At 42.5% G+C, this 23930-nt stretch overlaps 1 protein-coding gene across 2 annotated transcripts in view; it reads right to left on the reverse strand.

Annotated features, from left to right (window-relative positions):
• The window catches only part of NSMCE2 (NSE2 SUMO ligase component of SMC5/6 complex), a 134384-nt gene that overhangs the window by 91521 nt on the left and 18933 nt on the right, over positions 1-23930 (reverse strand). For both annotated transcript variants that reach the window (XM_075415572.1, XM_075415573.1), the window contains exon 4: positions 12275-12381. In XM_075415572.1, coding sequence (XP_075271687.1) covers positions 12275-12381 — 107 coding nt within the window. The remainder of the gene's footprint in view (positions 1-12274; positions 12382-23930) is intronic.

Here is a 23930-nt window from a genome sequence, read left to right on the forward strand (position 1 = left end):
TGACTGTATTTGAATCTCTACATCTGACAGCTGTCAATGAGCTTTTCCTCCACGAATTTGTCTAGCAGCTTTTTGAACCCATTAATGCTTCTGCTCTCCACAACATCCCATGGCAATTAATTCCACAATGTAATTATTCACTGTGTAAAAAGTCACTTCCTTTTGTTGGTTTAAAACCTGCTGCTGGATTATTTCATTAAATGGCTCTTTGCTTTTGTGACACATTGTGAACACGCACTTCTGTTCCATCCGTGACTGTACACACTGTCTATTATAGCCACCTCTTATCTGAATTATCTGACCATTTCTCCCTGAACAGAAGTAAAGCCACACCTATGATCCTCTATAGATGCTTTTTGCTTTACCTAGATTTTCTCCTTACCATAAACCACTGCTTAAAAATTTAGCAGACAACTAACTACTAAAAAGAGCCAATACAAGGAAGGACTAATACACGGAGTTTGGGGTTGAATTTTGTGGGGTTTTGAAATGGCTGAGCGTAAACTTACTTTGAGCTGTAATGCATGTTACAACTACAGTCAGCTACGCTGTGCATATAAACCTTGTTGATGGGATTCGTCTGTGCATATGTTTACAAGCCTGACTGATGAAACCTAACAGGTAGATTAAGGAGGATGACTAGCTATACCCAGGCCTAATTAGCTCATAGAGGGTTTGCAGAGACATACGTTGTTACAACTGATGGGGCAGCTCTGTGCAAATCCCACTGATGGGCCAGATTGTCTTAAGACGCTGTTCAACAGGATCTCCACTGTTCTGTCAGATTTTGTCCGCCAAGAGATACAATGCACTGCTGTGGACTGGAGAAAAGGCAATGCTTCTCTAAATCTTCTCCAAGTGCATGTTACCAACTAACAACAATCAGCTCTGGTTTCGGTCAAGAGAAGACGAGAACAGGATTCTTAAGCCTAAACAGGCTGTAAGAGCAGGGGGAGCAGAAGAGGAGCTGCCCGCCAAACTGAACATAACCGACGTGACTCCAGGGAGAAGAGGTGATGATCACAGAATCACAGAATCACAGAATAGTAGGGGTTGGAAGGGACCTCTGTGGGTCATCTAGTCCAACCCCCCTGCCGAAGCAGGGTCACCTACAGTAGGCTGCACAGGGTCTTGTCCAGGCGGGTCTTGAATATCTCCAGAGAAGGAGACTCCACAACCTCCCTGGGCAGCCTGTTCCAGTGCTCCGTCACCCTCAGAGGGAAGAAGTTCTTCCTCATGTTCAGACGGAACTTCCTGTGCCTCAGTTTGTGCCCATTGCCCCTTGTCCTGTCACTGGGCACCACTGAAAAGAGCTTGGCCCCATCCTCCTGACACCCACCCTTCAGATATTTATAAGCATTTATAAGGTCCCCTCGCAGCCTTCTCTTCTTCAGGCTGAACAAGCCCAGTTCCCTCAGCCTCTCCTCGTAGCAGAGATGCTCCAGTCCCCTCACCATCCTTGTAGCCCTCCGCTGGACTCTCTCCAGTAGCTCTTCATCTTTCTTGAACTGGGGAGCCCAGAACTGGACACAGTACTCCAGATGAGGCCTCACCAGGGCAGTGTAGAGGGGAAGGAGAACCTCCCTCGTCCTGCTGGCCACACTCTTCTTGATGCACCCCAGGATCCCATTGGCTTTCTTGGCAGCCAGGGCACACCGCTGGCTCATGGTTAACTTGTCCTGCACCAGGACACCCAGGTCCCTCTCCGCAGAGCTGCTCTCCAGCAGGTCCACCCCAAGCCTGTACTGGTGCATGAGGTTGTTCCTCCCCAGGTCCAGGACCCTGATGAGGGCTGTGGCTCCAGTAGCCAGCGGAATTTAGCAGACAGCAGTGGGAGAAGGTTGGGTTGCTTTGCAGGGAGTAAGGGCATACAGTGGAGTTGTTAATAGCGAAGTCCAGAAACGCCCAGTTTCAACAGACAGTTTTACTGAACTGGACCAGACTGCCTCTAGTGCAGCCCTGCCTTTACCTGTATCCCTTGATTACCTCCAACTAAGCATAAAAATATCCGTGGAGAAACATTTCATCTACAACCCACACTTCATCATTGCAACAATTATCGCACACCACAAAACCACACCTCATAAGTTTTGCCTACTAGAGTTGCCATCTTCCCAGCAACCCTTGTAAATTCACCATTGCACCCAAGCCCTTACTATCCTATCCTCTCCCCACACAACAGACTGCTGGGGAAAAAATAGCATCATGTCAGCTTTGAACGGAGAATGGGTATCTAGTTGAATAACCACTGTGAAATGTTCACACAGAAGCAGTGACCATGCAGTAAGACACCAACATTTAAAAAGAGATAGAAGTTAACAGTAACAACATCACTGAGCTTTTCATTTCTCTGTTTTTGTGGAATTTATCAGGTGTAGTATGTGCGACTACACATTGACATGGGAACTTTACATGTTACAAGGAAGTTTTGAGAGTATCTGATGTATACACTTATTTTCTTACGTCTTTTACAGTATTTTTCATTCATGGTCAGTGTTAACACACGAGTCTAAGCATAAAAGAAATACTTTAGGTGGTTAAATCAGTTTACTCAGTCTATGCACTTAGCTCAGCTAAACAGGATGAGAGCCCAGAAATTAGTCCAACTTGCCAACCCTTATTATCAAGCAAAGTGTTTGTAACTCACAGTAGGTTATCAACAATGGGGCCACATTTGGGAGATACCGTGACATCTGGTATTGATTCCTGGCAGGATTTAGGTGTTTTTTGAAACCTCTGCCTCAAGTTGGCAAGATAATAAAATGCATAGGTACCATTAAGCAGATTTTTTTTATTATTTTAGTAGACAATAAAATAGGCACGGTTACATACTGCAGCAAATCACAAACACAAAGGAGTTATGCTGCTGCTTTTAAATCAAAGCACTACCTCCCACCAACAGGAGCAGTGTGAAAGCGGAGAAAGTAAGTCTGACATTTGCAGAACAGATTGAGTGCATATGCTCAAAATCCTGAGAAACCCATTACGTAATTCAATGAAATAAACGTCAAAAAGCTGATCTTAACTCCCAACATCAAAATACAGAATAAAGAAATGCTCCACAAACCTTCAGTTCTTTCCATTTTAACTAAGGCCCTAAATACACAGTTCCGTAAAAGTTAAAATGCTTAGAACAATCCGTATTATGAAGTCGCAATAATCAGGTACATTCTAAACTACATGTAACATATTGCATGCACACTCCGGCTTATGCCCAGTACTGGATAGCTCAACGAGAAAAAGTTCCAAATAATATAATTTATGAGCAAGCTAGGAATGAGAGTAGCAACTTCTACTAACTCCTTCTTAACTGAAATTCTTTAACAAAAACAAATTCATGGTAGTAGCAGCCACAAAAGAGTGGGATCTAGTTAATGCTGTAAGCAACATTTATCCGTGATTTATTATAAAACTTCTAATCTGTGGAACTGAATATTTTTATTGATAAGGTCAGCTAAAAAACATGCTATGAGAAGAGTAAATGTTTTAAAATGAGTGACCTAACATTTAAGCTTTTGGGGGAGGAATATTAAAATACCCAACATACACATCTCATTTCTGGAAACAATTACAGTAATTAAAACAACACTGAACACTTGCAGAGAGACATTTCATGGAAGGCATTCCAGAACTGCCTCCCCAAAGACACTGATTAACTTGGGTGTGTTCAATTAAGAGGAGAAATTAATTTCAAGTCAAAACCCCTGATGCTGAGAATCATCCAGCCTCTAGCACTCCCCCATTCCCCTGGCCCCAGCATTTAAATCCTTGGACTGTCAGCAGGAGCTTTCTAGATGAGATGGTTAATTTGAAAGACTATTTTCACTACTGATCAACTGAAACTACAGCTCCAGTGTTTCCAGTAATAAGTTTCAGCAACAAAAAAAATAATAATCCATGCTTTGAGATGAAGATGGCCTTTTAATTTACACTGGCTACCTACCTCACCACCTACCAATTTTATTACATTTCATAATTTTATCTTCTTCCTTTAGGCTAAACTAAGCCAGACAGTTAACTCATGTTGACTCTGAAACGCAGCCATTGCCTAAAAAAGCAGGGATCCAAACCACAGAGACTTTCAGTTGCTGTCTGCTGTGACCTTCTGGAATTCCAGAAGCAGTTCACACTGCCAACTGCAATCCTCAGTATTAAAATAAAGTCATTAAAAAACTGAATTCAAATTGCTTTGAAATCTTCAGGTAGAAAAAAAATTAAATCTCTTTACAGACAGAGATATGGGACGCTGTCCACATGACTGAGATCGTGGTTGAACTAGATAGTAAATTTAGTTTCAGTATGTCTAGTACAAGATCAAAAACACCACAGCTGCATGACGCACTGATTAAGTGCAACTCACTCTGCCATTTCTAATTTTGCACAGAGTTATGCTCTACCATCAGGTAGTGTCTGTCCTTCTGCAGCCGGCATACAGCCAGCATAAACACGATATCATCTGATCTGTCTTATTTGATGAGAATGTGCTACCAGGTGATTTGGTACTGCACAAAAGCGGTAGTAATGAACATGGGACCACAGCCCAAGTCACAGAGTTAAACAATTTGTCAAGATCAAGCACACAGGCTACTAGTAGACCTGCCTGAAAATAGTATCCAGTCCTCCTTAATCCCAGGTTAGTTTGCTACCGACTGGGCAGCACTGCTGCCCAACATAACTAACATAGTTTTCAAATTACCGAGGGGTTCTGAGGATTTCTTTGGCATATTTTTTCTAAACACTATCCCTGCTGCCACCCTGTCTACGGAGCTCCCAGCTCCATGTGATGGCACTAGGTCCAGAACATTTATTTTCACCTAAATCCTCACTCTGCTAACCAGCTGTGGCTGTTGCCACCCCACTCCTACCCACACAAGCCAACAGCCATTTCAGCAACTACAGTGTTGACACTGCAAATATTTAGGAAAATGTTTAGCTTGACAAATGTACAGAACCGCAGTGAAGTCAAATAAATCTATGTTTGTGTGCAAGGTTTTCTAGGGTTTAGTCTCCAAAAAGCAGGACACGTTTTTATGCTTGCTATGAGACACTCACACTACTGAGGATATGCTACATAACCCACAAAAAATAAAACACTACTCCTACTTCTTTACATACTGCTCACTAAAAAAAATGTTTTTATCGCAGCTCATCAAATGTGAACTCTAAGATATTACTGTAGTGAACTATACACATAGCTTACTAATTCTGGGAAAATAAAAAAGCGGCTTCCACCAAATGCTTAGCCCAACACATATAGAGACATACACAGAAAAGTAAAGTAAATATTATAAAGTAAATACTAGAAATGTGTTGAAATGCATCCTTGTCCCAGCTTCTGCAGGAAACAGAGTACATGCCTACAACAGTGCAATATTGTTTGAATGACTGTTTGGAGATGGCAGTAGGACAGAGCAAGCATTACACTATTCATTACGAATTATATCAAAGAAATTGCACTGAAGAAACTTTAAAATGTTTAAGAACTCCATAGCAAGTAAACGTCAGAATTCAGTTTGCCTGTAAAAGTTTTAGTAAGCTCGACGGCATCATATATATGCAGAGGCATAACTATAGCGCAAGGTATTATTTTCCTCTACTAACCTGCCCAAGTCATGATAAGGATTTGATCCAATGTCCACATTTTGCTTATTCTGTAAGATGAAGTCTCAGTCTGAAGTGGCTTCATTAGTAGATAGCAAGTAAACAAGCAGTAGAGAGCAGTTCCAGCTCGCATTCAAGGTACCAAAATAACGGCCAAGGGGACATCCATTGTTAACAAAAACTTTCAGGATGAAGCAAGCTCTCCAGAAACCTATTTGCTATTTGACGGGAGAGAAGACACTCCACAGCTACAATGCCTTTCACCAGGGGATTGGCTTGTTGCTGCTGATGGTGCACTTCAGTACCCTGTAAGTGAACTTCAAGGTAGATTCACTAGCTTCTACAATTACAGAGTCAGAATAAATGCAGTGAAAGACTATAAGAGCTCTTTTATTTTTCCTACCAGACCAAGAAAAGATATAGCCATCTCACTAAACCCATTTTCATGGTAGCAGACTTTACGAGCATCTTCCCGAGATATTTCTGTGTAGCAGAGTACTTTTTTGATGAAAAGACGGTCTCAAAATTTTCATGGCTAGTAGACAAGATATCAGAATCAAGAAACATTGATGCACTGCACGTATCAGAGAAAATGCTCTGAACTCAGCTGGAACAGTAAAGGTCACAGTTGCAGATATGGGTATCCTCAGTGGATTTTGCCCTAAAACATGCTGTCATGAAAGTGCAGCAAGAAGAAAAAAAGCAAAGTGCTCATTAAGAAAGCATCAGCAACAAATAAGGCTGTTTCCTCCATGAAATTAGCAAGTTCTGTGTCAAAAATTGTTTTACTGACAACACTGTGATGGGTATCACAGTGCCAGTCACTGGCAGAGAGTCCTGAATCAACCAAAACACAAGAGTCCCACGGGATTCACAGTCTTCCCGTCACTTAGCCCTACAGAAAACTAAGTGACAATCTGATTTTGGAGCACAGGCTTGTCTCTGCCAGGCAGCGGAGGTCATTGATGACACTGTCAGTGCCTGCCACACAGACCGGACTTGGTCATCACATCAGTTCTGCTGCCACAGCTGTGCTGCCAAGGAGGACAGGAGCTGAGTAGAATCACATCCCCTGGTTGACCTCGCTACTCCTTCAAAACCCACACTGCAGGTGGAGCTACCACTACAGGCAGGGTTTTGTTGGTTTAGTTTGCTTTGTTGCAAGAGACAACTTGAACATATTGGTAGAATGTTCTCCAATAAGACCCATGGCCAAAACAGCTATGCTGGCAGAGCCCAGGTAACAAAGGCGTGATCTTTAAGTCCCTTTCATCTTTCTGAGACCAAGGAAGACTGCCCAAGTCACTAAAACATTGTATTATGAGTTTCAACTGAAGAAACTGGAATTCTTGTAAATAGTTTGCAAGGCAAACATAGCCCATGGACTTTCCTGTACAGCAGTTTTAAACAGTATTCTTTCCTGTTCTGCAGATGCTCCTTAGATCACTCACAAGCTGCACACTTGGAATAAATACGATCTACATCACTGAAAGGAATTATTCCTCTGCAGGAGTAAAACGTACACACTTGGCCATGAAGATAACAGACCCCAACACTAAGTAATCTGCTCTAACCTACTGACAAAGTGAAGAAACATCCCCTCCTATTCCCTGCCTAATGAACTTAGTAGTCTAAAGGGAACTACTATCAAAAATACAAAACAAATGTAAGAGCAGTTCCTGCATATTCTGTAGAGACGAAACCACTCTTGTATAAGGAACATGGTGCACTCCTCATCTTTGCCAAAGGAAGACTGAACACTGACAAGGTGTGAAGTCACACAGGCATGAATGACCAACGCATCCAGGCTTCAAACCCCGCGCTGGTGTTTTGGTTTAGCCTGGATAAACACCAGGTGCCCACCAAAGCCACTCTATCACACCCCCTCCTGAGCTGGACAGGGGAGAGGAAATATGATGAAAGGCTAATGTTATGGGTTTGTGTGGCAAGGTTTTGGTAGCAGGGGGGCTATAGGAGTGGCTTCTGTGAGAAGCTGTGAGAAGCCTCCCCCATGTCTGATAAAGCCAGTGCCAGCTGGCTCTAAGACGGACCCACCGCTGGCCAAGGCCAAGCCAGTCAGCGACAGTGGTAGCACCTCTGTGATAACATATTTAAGAAAGGGAAGAAAAAAAAAACTGCAGTGAGACCGCAGTTAGAGAGAGGAGTGAGAGGATGTGAGAGAAACAACTCTGCAGACACCAAGGTCAGTGAAGAAGGAGGGGGGGGAGGAGGTGCCCTTTGATATAGTTCACAGTTATAATTGTTCAAATCAGTTTCCATGCAGGACAACCAGAAAACAAAGACGTCAGCAGCCACTGACACGGTGATAGAAATTACTCATGTAGAACAACATGGGAAAGCTGCAGCAGAAGTAGGGATAAAACCCAACCACCAACACAATTTCAAATATTTCCATCTTTCTCTTCCAGCTCAACACCACCTCCTTCCAAGCACTCTTTCAACCAGTCTCTTTCCCATCTGCCTATAAGACCTCATGACTTCCCAAGCCCACGTTCTTTACCTTTCTGTCTGCCTCTTCCCACTCGCCGTCCTTCCTTAACATGGCTCTTACGGTTTTTCTTGAACACGTCTCCTGTATTTTTCTTTCACCTCAGTCAGGTTTAGCTTTTATCCTCCCTCACAGTACTCAGGCTTAGCAAAAAGCAGGCACAATTCAAGAAGATAAATCGATGTTTGGCAAAGCAGTAACTTATGAGAGGAAGTACTAAGCAATCTTTGCCAGAGATGCCACTACCACATTCAACACTTTGCTCTCACCTGCAAAATAAACAAAATAGCCCAGGGTCTCTTTCTGTGAGAGCGAGAGAGAAGAAAAGAGAGGTGGGAATAATGCAACCTCAGAAAGTTAGTTATGTCTTCCTTACTCTCTAGACAGATCTACAATACATTGTGATTCATTTTATTTAGAGAAGTCTGGGGACTTCAGAAAATTCACCCCAACTTTTACGGTCCCAAACAAGACAAATGCTTGAGAAGCTGAGACAGTGATCAGAGTCCACCACCAACGCCCCTGCTAACCTAGAGAGCAGAATGGGAGTCAGACAGCAGGCACAATACACTGACATTCTGGCCTCTCCCAGAGTAGGGGGCACTTGAACTGGCTACGTCAGCCTGGGTCCCAATCACTTGGGTCCACTTCTAGAGTATAAAGAAGTCTGCAAAAAACACTCCAGCTCCATCAGCCTTTTGTTGTTACACTAAAAACAAGAGTGCTGTCCGGACTTTGTATGATAAGGACCCGAATATTGGCTAATTTATTTTAAAAATACCCGTTAAAAATGAAAAAAGAAGCAGCAGCAGGAGTCCAGTCATTACATAGGTACAAGAAAATCCAGTGGCACAGGGAGTTTCCACAGACAAAGGATTTCCCACAGCCTATTGTTGGAAACACTGTGATTCAATCGCTCATTTCTTGCTCAACAGGCTGCTGATTCAACCAGAAGAGGATGCTGGTACGTTTCACCTTCTGCATTCCACCTACTGCAGCCTAAATCAACAAAAAAAACTGGCTTTTAAAAACAAGAGACTATATCTCATGCTAGTTTCTAGTTATTTACAATACATACTTTGGTTGTACAATATCATCTTTCTGTCAATGTCATTTAAAGGTACACATAATAAAATAATAAATCAGGAATTTTAACTGCCGCTGTTTCCTTACCTTGCTAACTTCCAGTTGGTCATTTCACTACAAACAGGTGGTTAGAAGGTGAAACAGAATATAATACACTTTCAGATTCACCAGCTGTATAAGGAAACTACAGACCAGAAAAAAAAAAGACAACACACAAACTCACAAAATAATCAGATAAAATGTGTTTTGCAGCTTGAGACAAATATTGTTAACACTGTATATGAAAAACAGTCTGGTTGTGAAAATGAATGACCTGCTGCAACTCCCCAGAGAAAGCCCTCAGGTAAGGAATTCAGATGGAACCAAGGAGCAAGCCAGTGGAGGCTATTTTAAACACAAGCCTTTCTACAGCTGCCTCCAGGTGCAGTCCTAAATTCAGCAACAGTATCTGTTTCCCAGAAGCAAATTTGAAGCTGTCTCTGACAGGTAACGGAGATACACTGTGCAGTTCTAGAGGCATGGCATGTAGCTAGCCTCCAAAACAAAGCACTAGCTGTTACTTTTTAGAGAACAGATTGTATCTCTGTTCTACTGCAGAAGCCTATACACATTTCTTTCCCTTACTCAGAAAGGTTTGTTCAGGGTGCTGGCAGTGGAAAGTACAATTTCCTATGGCAAGGTAGGAAACAGAGACAGAAGTGTAGCTAGAGGCTAAGAGATTAGACATTATTGACTTTATAATCCACATAGAGTCTTAAATGTGTTAAATGTCTTGGTGCTGCACTTTTAAAACCTTAGGAATGAAAGAACAGGGAAGGAGCTTGTTTCAGCAAAGCAAGGAGGAGCCTCTGACACAACATAAATGAGCTACATTAGGGAAAAAGGGGGAAAAATGAAAACCAACCCTTCTGGGACTTTTTTCTTGCACACAAGCATAAATATGCACACAACAGATGCTGCTGAATCCAGTCCTAAAAATCATGAATCTATCACCGCCATACCTAAACCTACAAAAATATCTTCACTTCAGTCAAGCAATTAAACCTGTGCTTAACTTAAAAGATCATGAGTGAATGCATCTGAAGTGAACAGGATTTGCATGCTTTGTTGGTGAAGGCATGGGCTTACTCTTTATATTTCTAGGGATGAAGAAAGTGTTTTGCTGATATACAGAAATAATGAAAGACGTCACATTATAGAAAATTACTTGAAATTCCTATTATAACAATAACACACCAATTAGTTAATAGTTTACAATAAAATTATAAACCTACTATGTTTCACTCAAGTCTGAATATACTTCATTCATCTCTAATGATGTGAGGACTACGTTACGTTCCACTAGGAAAACTTTAAAAATGAGCAACATTCCAAATAAAAGGAAAAAGTTCTGATCCATACAGTTTCTGACAAATATAAACTAGGAGGTCTGCAATTATGGTGACATCTGAGTTGAAATGTATATTTAAAGACTGCCTGGGGAACAGTGACTGTATTTAATGCTGTCCAACATTTGCTGATGTAGACACGGTTTCCAACTCCTTTCAAACATACAATATTTAATTATTTGAATGAAGATTTTTCAGTTAAGCATCTGACTCAGGATGATTTTAAAAATTTATTAAAGGAAAACCTTTCTACAAAACAAAAACCACGTAGGCATTTCTCACAACAGAACTAGTGGGAAATGCATTGTTTTACTCTCCCAGTTTTCTTTTAAAAATAGCAAAAAAGAATAGCAAGATAATAGTAAGGCAGGTTTAATTGAAAAGCTGTACTACCTTCTTGCTTTGAAATACAGATTTCACATCTTGAAGGCATAATCAGGGATGTGCTTTTGCCTTTTCTAGGAAAAGCCATACAAAACTGACACCTAAAAGTCTACTTGCAGACACTAAAAGAGGTTACTGAGAAAGTTGAGTTCTCCAAGCACAATGTGGGCCAAAAATTGAGTGATCAAGCGCAGACTGCACTGACACTGACTCTTCCAACGCCTGGGTCTGCCGTGGAGCCTACCCTTCCAAGGCCTGGCTCGCTGATGGCCAGGCTGTGAGGATCTGGAGCGAGAGAACGGAGGAGCTGCTTTCAGGGGGTGGTCAGGGACAGCCTGAGCGAACACAGCAGCAGCAGCGCACTGGAGCCGGGCTAACGAGGCTGCAGAGCGGAGCGGAGTCCACGGGCCGACAGCCGTGAGGGAACACGCGGTAATGCCAAGCGGGAACGGCCCGCGGCGAGGGGAAGCGCGCGGGCCGCGGGGAACGCGACGGCGGCGCCCCCTGGCGGCCCGCGCCGGGCCCCCAGCGGCGCGCTCCCGCCCTCGGGGCGCGGCGGGGACGTGCGAGGGCTCCTGCCCGAGGTCGCCTCCCGCCCGCCAAAGGCAGCGAGGGCCGAGGCCCTCCCAGAGCCCGCGGGGCCCAGCGCCGAGCCCCCTTCGCTAACGAAAAGGAGCTCTCGCCAGCTGCGCCGCGCGTGTTTCGCCAGAACAGCCCCGGCACCTGCTGCGCGGCTGCCATCGCACTCAACACCGAGCTGGAAACCCCCCAAACACACTGAAAAGCGACAGCTCTCGCAAAAATGAGTGGCCAGGTAGCAAACGAGACCCTAGTTAATTGCGTGAACAATTAACAAGCTCACCCTTGAGTAAGCACCAGGAGATCGGTGTGGCAGGAAGACACAGGGAAGCAGCCCTCACCAGTTGCCCGGTGCCACAACCAGCGCTTCACTCCTGGAATCAGCTGCCTCACTCCTCACGCAGCTTCCACCTTCGGCAAGACGTGAAGCGGGTGTCATCTGAGACCACGGTGCCTCAGCTACAGAGCCCTCGGCCATTCCCACAGCACTGGCCATCCCGTGTTCCCACCGGTGCCAGCGGCCGGTGCGGAGGAACAATACGCGAACACGCATCACACTGCGTGCCAGCTAGAGAGAAAATTCATAGTTGTACTGGCAACTTTGGAATTTTATACCCATCAAAGATCTATCTTTCCAGCTAAGTATCATTTTAATGCATTTGTATCTGTTAAAAGATAATAATTAAATAAGGATATATTTTCATAACCTTCACAGAAGCGAGTTTACCTGATTTACCGTTTCTTCAATTGCTGTCATATAATGATTAAGTTCTCTGTCCATTGCAGCATATTCTAACATGACATTTTCCATACTGTTAACATCCTCTACATCATCTGCAAAACAGAATATTTTGTACATAGATGATTAGTTGTATTATTTTCAGGCAGCATTTTTTCTTTACAGATATGAAGACAAGTATTAATGCTGCGAATTTCTAAAGCATCTGTAAGGCACAGCAGGTGTTTTCAAGCTCCTCAAATATACACTTTTTTCCCCATTTTGCACCTGTAAACCTTGACATTTCTTGGGTAACTTGAACAAACAGCTTACTCAGAAAGACACTTCCCTGGTTTCATGTGAACAAGAGAGAGTGTGTGTAATTTCATCTACCAACACCTAGTCATTAGGCAATCAGGATATTTTCTGCAAAAGTTATATTTCATGACTCATCACATTGCCTCAGAAATAGTCAGAAGAAACTTAAATGCCCTCTCAGTGCAGAATAGTTCACAGCTATAATTAGGCCCCTTATCCCCAATAAGCATAGCTACTGCAAAATCCAAACAGAACCAGCATTTTGTAACACAGCAAATAATGGAAGACTGAATAGCACTGGTGAATCAAACAGTAAAATGCAATTGCCAGTGAAAATCAATGAACACAAGACATGTGCTTAGTAATTCACATCCACTTTTATTCTCTTCTGCATTCCTCCTCATTTCGCTCCTTTCATCGCTAACCACACCTCTGGTCTCCCATTCTAAGGCTGCTGTGCATCTGCTTAGCTGGAGAAGGACTCTTCAGAGCTGCTACACGGCTGGCAGTCGCAGCTCTATCTCCTAACGCAGGTGCAGGTACCACACCAAGTACTACCAACCCCGGGAGGACAGCCAGCCACGAGCCCCTAACCTATTTAGGAAATTAAGAAATTAAGACACATTAGTTTCCACTTCTACTCCCACTTATTCCTACCCTGCAGTTTCCAGGTGTAGAAAAAACAGCTGGAAGCAGCTGGAAGCTGTGAAAGAGCCCCAAAGTCTGCTGTGCAACATCAGGGGTTGTCATTTAATGGAGTATTCTTCTTTACAAGCAGTTTAAGTAGCCAATCTGTGCTGTTATTTTTAGGAAGAAAACTGTGGTACAGCTTTTTAAATTACTTTCTTGTGAAGAAAGGAAAATGTCTTCTGATCTGGCAAGCTAGTGCACTTCCGAAGTTGCTAATTGTATTAGTATTGTACAGCACAAAAATCTGTCTCTGCAGAAAGCTCACATAAAGCACTGTACATGGCCATCTTAGCTTGCGAGCAAAACCTGAAACTGTTGCTGAAACACATCACTCAGGGACAGGAGCTTCGTACCACATGAAACAGTAATGGATCCAGGAGAGAGAAGGAAAAGTGCTAAGATAAATTCACACAAAAAATGTTACATAATAAGCCATACTATTTTGTGAACATCGCAATTACAGTCATGATGTTTCCCTTAATTATATATAGGCTTGGTATGTATCCATTTTTCATTAAGTAGATGAATGGATATTGCAGACAGAACCTTGGCAGTCCTGCAACTTTCTTCTGAATAATCAGCATTTCCCTCTCCCCTTTCCCTTCCCTCCCACCCGATTTCCATACCCTATCTGGTAACTATGATCATGCTCTTTTTCCTTCCTGCTAGGAAGCATATGAAGTGCCTCCTTCAAGGCTGACACAAATGGCACTCCGTGAATCACAGGAAAGGTTTGTGTAGCAAGTAACTGTCATCCTCCTCCCATGGCCAAAATGAATCATATCCACAACACCAAGAAACCACAGTGGCCTAAATCTTTTTTTTCAGGAGAAGTGCATTGTTAACTGCCAAGAAAGCTGTTTTAACATGATCTTTCCTCCATGTTAAAAAAAGCTTTAGATAAAGAATAATAACGTTGCAACTTGAGACATGCATCAAAATAAAGCTCAGACAAAGAGACAGAACACAGCTCAGGCAAGAGGGATGTTCTCTGTAACTACATCCTGCCCTACATTCTTCATGTCCTGACCATTCCACCCATCCACTGGCTTGTTTTAAGTCTCAGTGATGTTCACCGTTGCTTCCCCACTGCTGTTCTTTCATGAAGTATGTTATGCATACTGGGAAACGGCTGAATGTGTCACTAACACACGACCATAGCCTGCCCCTGAAGGCATTATGGACATACAGAGAAATCTGCAGGACTGTATACAGGTCACTTGTTGTCCATCCCCTATTTCTGCTCTCCAACAGATACTAGAATCCATTTTCTACCTGCAGTTCAATCCATAGTCCAAGGTGCTGAGAGCTACGAGGAAATCTCCCATGTTGTTCCCAGCCACTCATCTCCCCATCTCCTAAAGAAGATTTAAAAGAGAACTTAACATTACAGGCTGTTCTATTCGCCTTTCAAATCAGCTCCCACCACATTCTTCCTTCCCCTGATGAGCTAAGTGCACTTCTGCCCCTCCCTGGTAAGGAGCAGATGCAGAGCAGAGCTTGGCTACACGTGATGAGAAGCTGTGGGTGACTGTATGGGGTCGTAAAGTTTTACAGCTCAAAAGGGCAGGGATCCCAGCACCTTCAATGTTTCCTTACAACAGACTCCACCACAGACTAATCAGAACACACCATCTAACCTGATCTTACTAGGGAACAATAAATTAGAAAAGAAAGACTTGTCTGTCCTCACACCATCCCACAACTCACTGTCCCAAATCCCACCAACCCATTAGCTTAACAGCACTATAATATCAAGAAGAATCAAAATTTAATAATTACATCAGGCTTTTGAATGATTCAAAAGCCACTGTCCATTACCTACTCTGCAAGCCCCGCTGCTACTGTTATTTCAGTTGTGAGGAAGGCAGCAGAGATTCACGGTAAAGGGATTCGAGGCACTGTCTCTCTTCCAGCAGGCTCTGAGCACATTATCTGCCGAACACCCTCCAGCCAGACTCCGGCTACAGAGCCAGCTAACTCTCGAAAGTACTCAAACCTTTCACTCTGCTGGCCAACAACCTAGTTCAAAATCAAAATCAAACGCTTTGCAAGTGCTGGATCAGTGCCTTTCTGTCATCTAATCAAAATTTATCTTAATCTTGTTTCTAATTCATATCTTATCTAAGGAATGCATTCCAAACTCTCTGCATATGCTTTTAGCTACTGCCACAAAATACCATCGAAGTTGCATACTGTAGTTAAGTCTTCTTGTTATCTAGGCTAAATATGTAGAGTATAGTAAGCATTTCTCCACAAGTCCTTACCCTCACCACCCAGAGATTATATGTTTTGCAATATTACATCTTTTACTCACAGAAAGCCCAGTTCAAGGCCATAATTTTCATTTTCAAAGACCCATGTGCATCATGTGAAAATTAGCTGGCTGAATATGCACACTTCACAATTAGGAATTCCAGTTTGCATGACTTTACGAACTCCTTCCATAACTGAAATAGGGATATTATTCTGAGCAGTCTCCCCAAATAGTAAAGAACAAAATTATGTAAAAAGAGCAGCAAGAGTTCAAGTTCTCATTTCTAGTAAGAGACCAAACTGATCACGCTCATGTGCCTTACTGCTGATTCAAACCGTAATCAATCAGGGCCGGGTTATGTATCATGAATCCCACAGTGTTAAAACAGAAGTTGCAATAACAGGATAGAGTCAAGTCAGCGCTGATTTAATACTTCCTATATTAACACTCGTCTAAAATGCCACCCATTTATCCAACACTTGCATTTCCTTCTAACATCCTTCTAACACATTTACTTTAGCTCCCTGTATACATCCACAAGTTAGCAAAACTTCTAAAGATTTTTCACAGCTACCTCTCTTTTCTGTGCAAAAGTTACAACATCAGTATTTGCTTATTTAGGGTATTACAGCTGTCCTGCAGCCAATACACAGCAATTCAAATAAGCATTCACTTCCACTGCAGACTATCCCAAACAAAAGAGTCTGGAATACCATGAAATTACAGGAAGGCTCTAAGCCTACAAATATAACCGTACTTAAAACGAATGTTTAAGCCCAGATAACACGGATTAACATAAATATATTTATACTCTCACATCTTTATAGTATTGGCTAACAAAAGTCAAACTTTCAATTTAAAGAAAACAGGACATTGTCAGTTCTACCTCTTGAACGACATAGCAGGTTGCTTTGAATTTCAAGGCTACACACTGTCTTTTCTGTCAAGCTCTCCCATCATTCAAGGCAGAACAGGAATGGTATAGCATTGCCCACAAATTTTAACAGCGGATTTCAGACTTTTAAAGAACATGTAGCACAAACATCTGCCACTTGAGCCAACAGCAACAGCAGCAGTAGGCAGCTGTCTTCCCAGCAACAGATAAAATACACACTTTGCCAGCAGGTTTCAAGTTCTGGCTGACAGCAGAGGAACACAAGCTCCCCAACTCCTTCATTTCGTTCCATCTTCTGGAGGAGAATGTATATTCTCAACACAGGATACAGTTAAGCAATTTGTTGTTGTTTTTAGCAAGTACTTCATCTTCAAAACCAAAAGTGCTAAGACACCCACCTGCGCCCCCAGTTTTGGTCTACTCAAAACCGTTGGTATTTCAGGTTGGACAATACATCTTGAAGAAAACTAGCAACCAATCCACACTCTTTAAAAATAGATTCACAACACACTTGGAGAAGACAGTAGCGAGACGTCCCTCTCCTCTCTACATGCTCAGTAGTGAGAGGATACAGACCTATGTAGCAGACCACTGTCTTATTTCCCTCCTCTGTCCATATATAATTGAACCCTGCCATGGTCCTCCAGACTATACAGAGCAGCAGGAACTTAAACAAGGGATTGATTGCTTCTGCAGCACTGAGGATGCATCTTCACTTTTTCTCTTGCAGATACATGGGCAGCTCCTCAAAAAACTCTCACCAAAGGAGATCTCTTTCCACATCTCACATCCCTGATCTGTAACAAATTTTATATATTAGGCTGTAAAAAGAACAGAATGCTAGTACAGAAAAGAAAATTAGAAATTAGAAGCAATAAAAAGGAACAGCAAAAGATAGGAGAGAATAAGTTTGATCTCCTGAATGCAGGTGTCCTGACATTAAGACCAGAAAAATGGTTGAAAGTGGAATGCCCAGAAATCTCCACGAAGCCCTTTGGATAGAAAACTAACCACTGCAATTCATAAGAGAAGAAAAATTACTGCTGAATAGAGGGCCAACAACCACACAGGGAATGGCAATTGGTGGAGTAAAGGGGAACTCAGGGCAGTAATTGCAAAATTTCCCTCCATGTAACAGTCAGAAGCTACTTACTGCTGGTACTAAAGTAACCTCCAACTTCTCAGGAAATGCCTTAACTGGGCTGTACCGTATTTCGAGCTGGATTTCCCTCGCTGTCCCCTAATGAAGCCATTCTGCCTGCATAGAAAGCTTTCATATACATAGAGTTAGAGACCGAGTGTGCTTGAGTGGTTTTACAGACCAATACCTTCACCTAGATACCAGCACTCCAGCAAAAAGTAGGTATGTCTTCCAAAATCAAACTACATCAGTGAGACCCCACCTGGAGTCCTGTGTCCAGCTCTGGATCCCTCAGCACAAGAAGGACATGGAGCTGTAGGAGCAGGGCCAGAGGAGGGCTGCAAAAACAATCAGAGGGATGGAGCACCTCTCCTGCGAGGAAAGGCTGAGAGAGTTGGGGTTGTTCAGCCTGGAGAAGGGAAGGCTCTGGGGAGACCTTATCGCAGCCTTCCAGTACCTGAAGGGGGCCTGCAAGAAAGCTGGAGAAGGACTTCTTACAAGGGCATGTAAGGATAGGACCAGGGGCAGTGGCTTTAAACTGGAAAAGGGTAGATTTAGATTAGATGTAAGAAAGAAATTGTTCGCTCTGAGGGTTGCAAGGCACTGGAAGAGGTCATCCAGAAAAGCTGTGGATGCCCCCTCCCTGGCAGTGTTCAAGGCCAGGTTGGATGGGGCTTTGAGCAACCTGGTCTACTGGAAGATGTCCCTGCCCATGGCAGATGGCTTGGAACCAGATGATCTTTAAGGTCCCTTCCAGCCCAAACCATTCTATGATTCTATGTTTAATGAGAGAAAAAGAAACCCACCATATATGGACCTGCTTGAGCAGTGGGGTTGGACAAGATGACCTCCAGAGTTCCCTTCCAACCTCAACCATTCTGTGATTCTGTAATATTCCTCAATATCCAACAACCTCGTCTCTAAACCATTCTTCTGGAAGATGGCTGAAAGTGAGTTCAAGTTCAAGTCCTCTCAAGCAAAGAAGGAAGTTGAATCTGAGTTTCCTATATTCTATCACAGAAAAAGTCTGAGTAGAAGGAATAAAAGTGAGAGGAGACAGAACTACCGTAACTTGTAAAGAAAACACCAGCACAGAAGAACACCTTTAGCTGATTGTGCCCACAGTTGCACCAGAACTATCGCTTGCGAATGATTTCTAAAGTTTCATCGTATTTTCTATTCAGCTTCCATTAAGTAACTGCAAATCAAACTACAATACTTGGATTCAGGTCAAGCATTTTGCTGTACCTGAGGTTTTATTTTGAAAAGGAAAGGGCAGTGATTTTCAGTCTGGACTTAAATATTTGTTTTATTCACCAAGTAACTGGAAAAAATCTTCAATTATCCATTTCTCCTTGCTTAATTTTTTTTTTACAAGTAAGATGAGCTAAGAGTGTCTGTTAGATTACAGACTACTCCTGACAAAAAAAGCTCTTATCTTGCCTTACAAGCCTTTTCCCTGTAGGCTATGACAGTCTGAAATGGGAAGAGACAAGATTCAGTGACCCAGGAGACTAATGCCAATCGCATGGAAATGCAACCCATGTACACCATATTGTAGAGAGAGCTAGAATTTCAACAGAAACAGACCATGTAGGGTCTGAACGCCCACTTTGAAACACCTCATCTGCTGAATGCCCAGTTTGAAACATCTCAAGGGGCCAGCATTTTCAGCAAGTGGGTGTTGCATGCATTCTGAAAACAGAGTCATCTCAGAGTGGGCACAGAGAAGCTGAGGCACCCAATATTACTAACCACTTCTGAAAATGACTTACTATATTATTCTATAATCAAGTAATCATGAAACTTTTGCTCAACATGAAACTCCCTTAAACTCCATTGCCAGCAGAACTAGGCCAACAGTGCTTTTGAAAGCAACTTCCTTACAGTACTTTGTTTTTTCTTAAAGACTACCAGGAGAAAGCTAAAAAGTCATAATGATCCCAGTTTAGACTTCAGAGCAGTAACAAAGATCTATCTTACCAGGTATTTCTGCCACAGTATCCCAACAGACTGTAAGGTAAAGAAGGGCAATACCTCCAAACACCTACTGACACTGTGGTAACACCTAATGAAATAAACAGGCTTCTCACAGAGAGTTTGATTTAGCAAAACACTCCAACATGTGCTGACGTGCTTTGCTGTATAAAATCCGAAGTAAAATATTATTAAACACAAATAGAGATGGTTTAGTTTAGGCTGAGGCACACAAATAATAAAAAGACGTCACTAAACTCCCATACAGGTACACAGAGTTTGCTATGAAACAGAAAGAGGTCTTTATATCATATCCACGTATTTTTTGCTACTATAACCTCTATGCTTGGTGCCACACATACAGCACCAAGACATGAAGACAGGTAGTATGTAGACACTTCCCCAAATAAAAATGAATACTTGCTTGACTAAATATTAAGGCCCGTACAATTCCCAGGCTACTTCCCTCCCTTCACAGACAAAAGAGACCAGGACCTCACCAGCACCTCTTTTCTCCTTACTAAATTCCAAGGCCATTGTGAGGTTAATCCTTATTTTACCAATTAACACCTACCTAATTCTGCAGAAAGATCAATTTAAAGTTAACGAAGACAGTGTAACTAGTAAGCAGGAGCACCAAAAGGAGGATAAAGCACTTGCAAGATGCCACAGTTTTGAGAAGAAGCTCAAGTTCTCCTCTGTCGTAATTCAGTATCAGTTTCCTGGCATTATGGTTGATATCCATCCAGCACTACTGTGCTCTCTTCAACAAATGAGTAAATCAGCATTCCTCAATACTGTCTACATCCACAGGCCCAAGAAGGACAGAAAACAGAAACACAAGTCACATTGACAGACAAGCTGCAAGAAAACACCAAGGCTGAGGTTCATATACGTGTTCTTTGGCAACAAGAACATTTCCTCAGGCCCTCATCCTTGCTGTTCCTCCGTGTTCTTCTTCCGCTGCCCTTCAGCTAGGACAATATGACTTATCACCGGGTTACACTATAAATTGGATTAATTAAACAATCCAAACTAAAAATACCATTCCATCCTTCAAAACCAAACCAAAAAAAACAAACCAACAACCAAACCAAAAAACATGGTATTCTAATAATTGAAGCTGAAGTGCAGATATACAAACAGTTGTACCAGCACAACTGAGGGGGTGGCAAACTGTAGCAGGGTTGAGCTGGGGAGGAAATAACTTCCTAAGCCAACTTGTCTGCCAAGAAAAAGGTAGAGGAACCACACCTGTACTTTCTAAGCAAGTACAAGGCATACGTTATCTTCACACAGAAATCTGACCAATGTCTCATAAAATAAATAACAACCCCTCCCCCATTTTCCTAGCCAGATATATATTTTTATATATATATATATATATATATACACATATATATATCCCTCTCTTCTTAGTGGATTTCAACATATGACGAAATTAAGGCTGAAAAAACATTCACTAATAATTTCAATGGGAAACGATTTTCCTATGACTAACAATCTTCTTGCCTGTGGAGGTGTGGGCATGTCTACACCACACAACAGGGCATGGTTCAGAGCCCTGGGCTGCTGCTGACCTTGCCTTCCTCAGAATGAGAGATGGGAGGGCTGGGAATATTTAAAAACAAGGAGTCTGCTGAGGCCTTCCTTCTACTTGCCTTCTCCTCTCAGAACTTGATATGGTAACATCATCATTTGGGCAAAAAAATTTCTTGTAATATTTTCCCTCCCAAGGAACAGTGAAATATTTGTTAAGGTGTTGTAACTGCTACTCTTTGATCCCTCATAACACTTTCTAAAACTGCTACTTCAAATAAAGAATTTTACTTTAAGCCTTTTAATGGGCATTTACAATTTCCATAAAAGGTTCACAGGCTGCTTTATCTGCGCTTTCCCCTGGAAAGAAATACCAGCAAAATCTTCTTTTATGATTCCAATCAGTTCATTTTCAACTTGCTAGAATTTTTTTTTAAGAAGCATAATTTCTTCTGTATTACACAAGATCTCTACCTGCACATTATGAATTCTACAGCGATAATCCACCTCTTTTTGTTTACAAGCCAACGGTGTTCATGCTTTCTGTTGCCAATAGCCAATTCTTCTCGTATTTTAAATTGCATTGACAGGTGGAAAATAAATATTTTCGTGTGAAGCGCAAGTCTAACAATAGGCATGATCGTTATTATCCAGCAGTAAATAATACCATTAGGTTTTTCAAAAAAAAATTTTGCTTGTGTTAATGAACCTATTATATTTCTCAACTCCGAGAAGCTCATTAAAAGTGCACCTTCCTTAAACTAAATGCAGTAGTTACTTAGAATTTCCTCCGTTTGGGGGAAACAGGAAATGGATTGGAAAGGTATTTCAGTAAAAAAAAAAATCAGTAAAGATAGGAAAAAAAACCTTCAAAATTCTCAGAAACATTACTTCTCTGTCCAGAATTGGAGACAGCCTAGCTCAGACAGCAAGCTCACAAGCCCTCATCAGAGTTTGTTCAACCAGATAGAATGTTTCAGTAAATGCAGCTGTCTTGGTTCTGGGCTCAAGCTAACGTAACACGCGAGTCTGGTGCAGATTCATCAGGTTCGAAATCTAACCGCAGAGACTAGCCATGCTGCACGTGGCACCACAAGGAACCGGAGTCCCAGTGGCCTGGACAGGAAATGGGGCCGTGACGCCGGACAGACGCATGGCAGGGTCGCCTCGCAAAGCGTCCAGGTGCAGTCCACCCCACTCTCCGTCCCTCGCTGCACGCTCCCTTCATGCTTCACAGGCATCAGTGCCAGCGCCTGTGCACGAGCTGCTCGCCCAGCCAGTCCCACCAAAACCCAGAGAGCTGTTTCGTCTAACGCAAGCAATGCCCGATGAGCAGACTGCAGTGTCCCTGAGCTCCAGCGCAAGCGAAAGCAGCAGGACACGTATCAAAGGGGAAGGTAAGACCAAGACAATTCCAGCACTGACTTATTTTGGCTCAGTTCAGTGGTCATAGTTATATTCCCACACAAAAAACCCTACAGAATCCAAACTAAGTTTCCACAACCAACAGCAACAGCTTCATGCGGACACAAATGAACACTCTTCTGGCACTCAAGCTTTAACGTTATGGACCTAAAATGAAACAGCTGGGGGAGGAAAAATGCCAAAATATGTCTGGTTTTCAAATGTCAAATATTTTGATTAGATACTTCCAAACATAACTTTTCTTTTCCTCTGAACCCACACAGTCTCCCATTCTAAGTTTTTATATTTCTGCTTCTACAACCCTTGGCAGTACTGACTTCAGGATTTAGAGAAGCTAATCGGTAGCCCCAGACAGAGCAAGGCTGGACTTCAGCTAACTAGCTGGGGCAGTGGCCGTACTGCAGCTGCAGCAGCAAGCAGCTCAGGGTGGAAAAATCACCCAGTTTTATAGCCAGTTTTAGACAAATCTGGCCGGTAGGCAGCTCCGCAGTCTGCACCGCTGTGGACAGAGCAGTGATGAGCTGCCACTAGTCCACATACATACAGCAATAAACAAAAGATACATCAGATTCATGATATACAGTTAACAACAGAAAGGTCTGCGTTTTTAAATCAGAAACACTGATCTGTTAGATTCTCAGAAATAGGAAGGTTAGTAGAAATAGATATGAGTATCATCTCCACAGCTGGCTGGTTTGTTGATAATGTAGATACTTCCACATGCTTTGGGTATTTTCTAGTTTCTGTTGAAGAGAGGTAATAGACAGAATGCAAGCAAGGTTGGACTGAAGAAGTCTAGAAAACCAATGTCTCATGCAAGCAAAGGTCAAGTGATATCCTCCACACAAAACACCCAGTTCAGGATGAATCACACATTGATACGATACTCGAAGTGCCAACCATGTAGCAATACTAGAGCTTGGACTTTCAGAGCCCATAATTCCTCAGTATGACCAAAAAAAAAAGAAAAAAAAAAAAAACCCAAACCACGACCAGATCCTCTTACACAGACAAGGCAAAGACTGCGCACAAACTGCAAGCAAAATGAAAACCAGTAATTCATTCTGCCTCTAGCAGGCCTCCTTTGCACAAAACCTCTTCCGTGAATTGGCAAATCTCCCCCTTTTGGGATGAATCGCTGGTATGTGGCATTCATTCTGTTGCTCGCATACTGGTGACAGAGCTAAATCTTTCCATCGCTGGAATTTCATTTCGCACAAACTTCACACAAAAATTCTCCTACCATGAGGAGCTGCTACTTTGTTATCATGTGGAAAATGCACATCTCTGTGCAAAAAAGGGAAATGCAATTCTGTATTGCCTGGGCCTCTCACATATGCACAAATATTTATGATTTTGAGAGGAAACAAGAGTTTGTTTGATGGCTTACACTACGCCATAGATAATGGTCTCTCAGCATGTT

This window comes from Opisthocomus hoazin, chromosome 3 (assembly GCF_030867145.1).
Source record: "Opisthocomus hoazin isolate bOpiHoa1 chromosome 3, bOpiHoa1.hap1, whole genome shotgun sequence".
Lineage (NCBI taxonomy): Eukaryota > Metazoa > Chordata > Aves > Opisthocomiformes > Opisthocomidae > Opisthocomus > Opisthocomus hoazin.